This window comes from Anas acuta, chromosome 1 (genome assembly GCF_963932015.1).
Source record: "Anas acuta chromosome 1, bAnaAcu1.1, whole genome shotgun sequence".
Taxonomy (NCBI): Eukaryota; Metazoa; Chordata; class Aves; order Anseriformes; family Anatidae; genus Anas; species Anas acuta.
In genome coordinates, this window is record NC_088979.1 from 8241042 (window position 1) to 8248602 (window position 7561).

At 47.9% G+C, this 7561-nt stretch overlaps 1 protein-coding gene across 1 annotated transcript; it reads right to left on the minus strand.

Annotated features, from left to right (window-relative positions):
- Positions 1-1555: 1555 nt before the first annotated feature.
- FZD4 (frizzled class receptor 4) lies at positions 1556-7329 on the minus strand. The gene is made up of 2 exons (XM_068667574.1): positions 6984-7329; positions 1556-6139 (listed from the first exon to the last, which is right to left on the minus strand). The coding sequence occupies exons 1-2, from the start codon at positions 7251-7253 to the stop codon at positions 4811-4813; spliced, it is 1599 nt and encodes a 532-aa protein (XP_068523675.1). The 5' UTR covers positions 7254-7329; the 3' UTR covers positions 1556-4810.
- Between the last annotated feature and the right edge of the window lie 232 nt (positions 7330-7561).

Here is a 7561-nt window from a genome sequence, read left to right on the forward strand (position 1 = left end):
GGCTGCAGAACTCCGGTCTCCTTCACTACGAACTCCTCAACATTTACTCTTTAAAGAGGGCTTTAACAAAACAAGAGAAAATCAAACATACAAAAAATGGAAACCCAAATAGCAAAACAACCACAAAATTTCCTGATAAAGGTTACTCCTTTGTGAGGTTTGCAGACAGCCAAATACACCCCTCTGCAGGCAAACCTAGGCTGATTCATCTTCATGGTGGTTCTTGGAGGTTGTCCCCAGGCTGAAGCAACTACAGCACTGCCACCTGACTGGTGACGCTCTGAGATGCCTGGTTTGGGGGGATGTGTGGGGCAAGAGGCCATCAGAGGGACCTGGAGCAGCCAACACCACCTTGAACATTATATCTGAGGTACTTTGCTGGTGCTTACAGCTGCAAGAGGAGGCATATTTCTCTCCCTTCCCCAGAAACACTTCTATGTTTGTTATGTTTAACTGTAGCTATATTAAAGACTCCTAATTATAAGTTTCAAGCCAGAGATCTCATTAATCACCACCTAAGAACATAACAGTGATGAGCTGCCAAAGGCATGAGGAAATCACTCTAATTATCAGTTTTAGATGCTGCTCTTCAAAACTTGATTAGCTATAGATACACAGGTGATAATTCCTACTGTCTTCTTTATAGCACATCCTCACTATTATCCACTGTAGTCTGATTTAGTTTCTTATTAGAATAGCATTATGCTAATTAAGTAATCCTGCATACAGAACATTTTGTGATGTAGATGATTAAGTGGGTTAAGATGGTGACTAATATTACAAGCTGCATAATTGGCGTCAAAGTGGTGAAGGGCGTACACAAAAAGAAGGAGCTCTCACCTAACTGGTGAACAGAAATGATAAAAAGGAATAAAAAATAAGCAGGGCATTAAAAAGCCTTTTAAAAAAATTAAAAAAAAAAAAAATGTATATAACGGGTTGAATCTGTTCTCTGAAGGGCTAAAAATACCCTTTTTGAGTTAGCACATTTTGAGCACTTGCCCTTTCCCAAACCACTAACAGATGTTGTACCCTCAACAGGCACGTGGCTGTGCTGCCCTTCCCACCACACACCCAACATCTGGATGCTCCGTGCTTCTCTGGATGCCCTTACTCCATACTACATGGAGTAAAGAGGAACCTTACACAAAGCCCTGCTTTCCCCAGGAGCACTGCTACAGCAGCAGTGGACAGTTGTGTTTTTGCTTCCATTTGGTTCTGGTGGCACACAGGGACAAGCACAAGCACACAAGAGCCTCCTGGCTCTTCCACAGGCTCATGGACCTACATGCTGCTTTTCAAAGAGTTTCTTTCCACCCCATGTGCAAGCACTGAAACACGTACGTACTTTCACTCTTGCCCAGTGATGTTTTGTTCTCAGCTGTTTCCAGTTGGCAGAGATGCTTTTGCAACCCACATGAGATCCAAACTGAGCTGTTTTAACCCATTTGGACCACGCGTCCTTCTTCTGTCAGGGGAAAAAAGAACATGCAACAGCAGCATAGCCAATCCAGGAAACAAACTCAACAAAAACATGAGGGCTGCCAGGAATACCTTAGTTATCCACAGAGGTTAAAATTTTATTTTGATATAAAAATTAAATAGCAAAGGTTTTTTGTTTGTTTTTGTTTTTTGTTTTTTTTTACAGTGATAAATTAGAAATTTACAGTACATACATCAGAGCAGATATATTTTCTGTACACCCCAAAATAATCAGTGTCTATTTCCTTAGAAGCTCAGAGAAAGGAGCTAACCTCTCTGTTCAACGCAGGAGCCAGGCTTGTACCTCTCTGAGAGATGCTTCAGAAACGTGCGGTGAAAAAGCCACACGCTGGGGTGGGAGAGACGGGCAGACGGAGCTGGAGGGAGCAGGGCCCGTGCCAGGAAGGTAACCGCCGAAAGGTTTCTCGTTGTATAACCACAGCAACTGCACTTCCGAGAGAGGATTAGTCACACATTTTTTGGCTTTAAATTCATAACAACGCTGAAATGAGAGAATGGACGAGTTGCAGATACCCACTCTCCATGACTGCTGGGTTTTGGGCTGTCTGCTGTGACTTCCCCTTCAGACATCCCCGGAGCAGAGAAAGGTGAATGCAGATGGATGGGTACATTCACAGAACGGTTTTGTCACTGCAAGAGCTGGCACAGTGCCCCTGAGAGCTTGGAGAAGATGCTCCTTCAGGAACAGCTACTGGTGTCTCTCCCCACCCCACCTCCTACCCATGGCATTTGAGTGCCTCACACTTCAGCAGGTCCTCAACTCCCACATGGCTACACAGTGCTGTCCTCAACAAACTCATTTCCAGTGTCTCGAATCACCAGGGACATCCGTCTGTCACAGTCCACAGCGCCGCAGTCAGAGATGCAAGGATCTGGTAACAGGAGTGCTACTTAACATTCACTTCTGTGTACACAACACAGTTAAAAAAGCTGTTTGTTGAATCAGTCAGGTCAAGCAGGAGTTGTATCAGCCAGGAAAGTATCCAAGGCGCTTCAGACTGAAGGACACTTGAGTGAACGTGACACCTTGGCACAGGCCAAGGCTAGGTTATAAGACAGGGCTCATACTGTGTCCTCACCCCTTGAAAGTCAAAATACAGCTGCTGGTTGTACATCCCTTGCTGGGTCAGCCGACAGATCACGTCACGGAGAGTCTGAAGATTTCGTATTGCAGAACTCCCCGTCCACAGAGGAATAGCCAGATCCAAACACAACACTAATGGTGAGAGACTTTATAGAGAGGATCAAAAGGCTCAGCTGGTATGCAGCACTGGCCAAGACAATGGTTGTGCATTGAGCAGAATGTGTCAAGTTGTCACTTGTTCTGCTAGAGAGGGAGCCCGACCACAAAGACTGCAATTAGGGTTTGTTTGGTTGATTGTTTGTTTTTTAAAATATGCTCTAGCACATGTTTCAACATTGACATTGAAACAATTCACACTTCTGGGACAGATTAGTGCTCACGGCCAGAGCTGGAATGAATTGTGGTTTGGGAAGCACATGGGGCACCTGTAGGAAAAGTGAGGACTGTACTAAAGCAGTGCATGTTCTCAGCTGCCCTCAAAAGTCATGGGAGTCAGGGTACTGGGGGGACTTTCAGCAGCTGAGCTGGTTCCACACAACCAAATGAAGCAAAAATTTAGGGTACACAGATAAAACTGAAGGTCTTTCAAAGGGACAGCACATCAAACCAGTGTTCTCTTCAGTGCTTGCGGGCTGTCACTGTTTGCATCACCTTTCTTAACAGCCAAACCAGCTCAGACACAAGGCTCAAGCTCCCCACAAGCACAAGCCATTGCCTCCACATTTAAAAGACTAAGACAACTTGAAAGCTGCTGTGAAACAACATTATTCATCAAGAAGTTGGATCTCTTCTCCTTGGATCCCTTTAGAAAGTTGACAATGTTTCTATCATTCCTGAGGAGTGAATGCCTGCTCGCATCCTGTATGCATCGATATGTTAAGGAAAAAAAAAAAGAGTATCTCCATAGCTGTCAGTGAGCAACTGGAGCCTCGTTCTAAGGCAGTCAGCTGTACTGCGATGTCATGGACTGAGAATGTTCTTTTAATTGTAACTGACACACATAATTATACAACTGAGCTGTGTGAACATGAGGTTGCCAAGGAACTCAACATTTCGCTTCTCCCAGACTGGCGTCTGCAGAGATACCATCGCACCGAATGAAATATATTAAGACTTAATTGCTTCATGCAATGGTCTCCAGAGAGCCAGATAAGTTTACTTGGAGAAAACTGACATTGTTCTGAAGAGACCCTCAACTCATTTTTCTCTTTCCTGTAGGAAGGAGCACTACAACGTAAGACTTTATTTAAAGCTATTAGACGCAGCAAAATAAAGTAGTCAGCTGGAAATCGCAGGAGCACCTGAAGGAACGGGAGCAGAGGCAGGCGGACGATGCTAAGTGATGCATAACAGCACGCACAGTTTCCAAGCTTCCACATATTCCTCTACTTCTGACAATGACCTTGAGTAAAGCTTTTTTAAAAACATTTGAAATATTGACAGAATCATGTAATACTTCAGGTTGGAAGGGACCTAGGGAGGTCCAAATTCCTGAACGAAACACTCAGTTCAGACCAGGTTACAGACAGTAAAAAGGAGTCAAAATTATTATTAGACCATCAGATGACTTAAGAGTCATCCTCACTAATACCTCACTAAATCCTTCTTAGTTTGGGTAATTCCCAGACTTGGAAAGTCTGCTTAATTATTTGTTGGAGGACCTGATCCTTGGCTGACTCGTGCAGCATACGGGAGCAACAGAATTCCCCAGAGTGTAGAGACACAACCCTCAGCGAGCACTTCCTTCCCGATGCTGCACTCGGAAAGAAGACAACTAATTGTGGTTCTGGGTGCTCCATCTCTGGTAACTGGCCCCTAAATCAGCACAGAACTTGGACCCAGACTGCCTTTCCTCCACCAGCTGTAAGACGATATAACACAAGACAATATCCCACAGCTGTGGGCTACAGTTCCACTGCTTCTAAACACATCAGAATATTGCATCCTACTTTATAAAAAAAAAGGAAGATAATGTGTTTGGATATTTCACAGCTTTTAAAGCCTCCCTGGGCTTTCCTATTTTGGGCAGCATGGTTTATGGCTATTGTATTTGCAGCATGATTTTTTTGTTTGCTTATTCTTTAAGGCTTTTTTCTCCTTCCTCAAGAGACAATTTTGCTACTGTCTCCCCACTCTGCTCCCAGCATTTACACTGCAATGCTTATACACAATCAGTCCTTCAGGCGAGAGCAGTCAGACCATCGGGGGGGTGTCATCCTTTTCTCATACCACAGTCTCGTTCCCTTTCCCAGGTTTCACCCAACCATCTGCTCTCTTCTCCCGTTTCACTTTCCCTGAGTTCACCAGTCTGTTCGAGCACTTCTGCCACGTGTGCAGAGTTTTGGCTGACCAGATCCACATACCTGAAGTGATACCCACCAGGAGGGACATGAAGATTTTGAGCATCTCCACGGCCATATTGGAATCATCTGCCGAATAGCGGAAAATGGCCCAGTTGGAGATTTCGTAGAAATAACAGGCAATGACACACGTTGCTGGGACGGTGTACAGCACTGAGAAGACACCGATTTTAACCATCAGTCTTTCCAGTTTGTCAGTTTTAGTTCCATCTTTCTGAAGATTAGACCTGATTTTAAATAAGGCCACTAACCCAGCTGCAATGAATAAAGTTCCAATAACCAGGTAGGTAAAAAGCGGAGCAACAACAAAGCCCGTCAGCGCATCCAGGTTCTGGTTCCCAACGTAGCACAGGCCAGTGAGCTCATCTGCATCTACCAGTCTCATAATCAAAATGACAATGGTCTTCACTGCAGGGATAGCCCAGGCTGCAATGTGGAAATACGAACTGTGCATTTCTATAGCCTCATGGCCCCACTTGAGTCCTGCGGCCAGAAACCACGTCAATGTCAGAATAACCCACCAGATGGAGCTAGCCATCCCGAAAAAGTACATCAGCAAGAAAATTATAGCACATCCTGTGTTCTTAAGACCTTCTTGGATAAGAACAGGTTCTGCTGCCTCTTCAAAATCACAGGATATCCTTTCCCGGCCCACAGTTAGCCTCACAATATAAGCAATGCTATAAATATTGTAGCACATGCTCAAAAATATGATTGGGCGCTCCGGGTAGGAAAATCTGGATGAATCAATCAGGAAGGTCAGGACTGTGAACGCAGTTGATATGAAGCAAAGACTAGCCCACACGGCCATCCAGATATCTGTGAATTCCTTCGCTGACCTGCTGTAGAGCCCAGCATCGTAGCCACACTTGAGGACGCAGTTCAGGCTCCTCTTGACCCAGATGTACTGATCAGAATTGGATCCCATGCTGTGGCACTCTTCTCCGGGCTGCAAGGATGTCTTGCTATGAAGGGGAACCTCTTCATCTCCCGGGCCCTCCATGCACATGTGATTGTGATCGTTCTGGGGTGGGAATTTGCTGCAGTTCAGGCTGTCCGGCCAGGCAAATCCAAATTCTTTTAAAACAGGTTCACATCTTCTTTTGACAGAGAGGCACATGCCACCACAGGGACCTATAGGGATGTTAATCTTCTCTGTGCACATCGGGACATAGACTGAACAAAGGAAGAACTGGAAGAGAGAAACAGAAATCACAAGCGTGTTAGGAGAAAATTCAACAGGTCAAAACATAACAAGTTTTCCTTTTTGCCTTTTTAGCAGTAATTTTTGGTCCCTTGCCTTAAAAAACAGGAAGCAGCATAAAACAAATAAACCAAGAACAATAAAAACTTAGGAGAAAAAACCCTAAAAATGCTGCCTTCTTTCAGTTCAAGTGTGGTCCGAAGCCAAAGCCTGAACGTTTCACTCCCCAGATTAGCCCCATGCAAATTTAGCCCATCACTTTCAATAAAGCGAGTGGGATTTAGCCAGATGTAAACCTCAAGGGTGCAATTTAGGAAAGAAGAAGAAAAAAAAAAGTATATTTTAAAGCGGTTTAAACAAATACATACTTTTGTTCAAGGCACTGCCTGGATATCACGGCTAGCAAACAAACAGAAGGAAAGGCATTTACTGAATCACTTGGGTTTGTGATCCTCCTGGAAGAACGCGCTTCTCTTTCACCATCGGGCCACCGACGGGTTCGCACCGGCCATAAAACGCTGCCGCTCGCTCAGCTTTGGAAACACGGCGATTTTGGGGGGCTGTAGCCACACCGGGGGGGCTTCAGGGATTTGGGGACCCGGGGTCCAAGCTGGCTGCTGCCGTGGGGGTGTCCCTGCGGGCTGGGCACGGCAGGACCCCTTTTTTTCCCCCCTTAGGAAGCCCACACAGCGCTGCCTTGTGCTGCAGCCCGCTCCCTCCAGGTTTTGCAGCGGGGGACATGGGGGAAATGTCAGCACAACGCCCGGCTCCCGGTTCTGGAGAAGGGGGTTTGGGGAGAGATTTGGGAGTTTTTTGAGGGGTTGGGACCCACCTGGAGCTGGCTGGAGCAGCCGTACTGGATGAGGGGGGTGAAGGTGGTGAGCTGCAGCTCGGCGTCCGCCTGCAGCTCGTGGCCCACCAGGTTGGGCATCTTGGTGACATTGTAGCCCAGGTTCTGGCACATGGCGATGCGGATGGCGTCGCAGCGCCGCTCCTCCTCGTCGCCGAAGCCCCGCGTCCCGCCGAGCTGCAGGGCCAGCAGCAGGGCCAGCAGCCGCCCGGCCGCCCCCCTGCCACCACCGCCACCACAGCACCGTGCCATGGCCGAGACCCACCCCCCCCCCCGGCCCCCCACCTGCCCCCGGCCCCGGCTCCGGCCCCGGCCGCGCCGTGCCGCCCGGGCCGGCTCCAACGGGGAGGGGCCGGGGGCGGCTCTGCTCTTAAACCGCCGCGCCGAGAAACTGCCCAGGGGAGGGGACGGCGCCTCCCCGAGCCCCGGCCTCCTCCCAGCCTCCCGGGGCGGGCACAGCCACAGCCCCGGCCCGGGGGGAGAGCCCCGCTGGGTGCCTTGTGGAGCCCCCCCCCGGAGCCACCCCGGAGCCCCTCGGCCCTGCGGAGCCTCAGGAGTTT

Coding starts and splice junctions, on each gene's coding strand:
- FZD4 (XM_068667574.1), bottom strand. CDS start 7,253: ATGGCACGGTGCTGTGGTGGCGGTGGTGGCAGGGGGGCGGCCGGGCGG. Junction 6,140..6,983: donor GCTGCTCCAGCCAGCTCCAG/GTGGGTCCCAAC, acceptor TCTCTCTTCCAG/TTCTTCCTTTGTTCAGTCTA.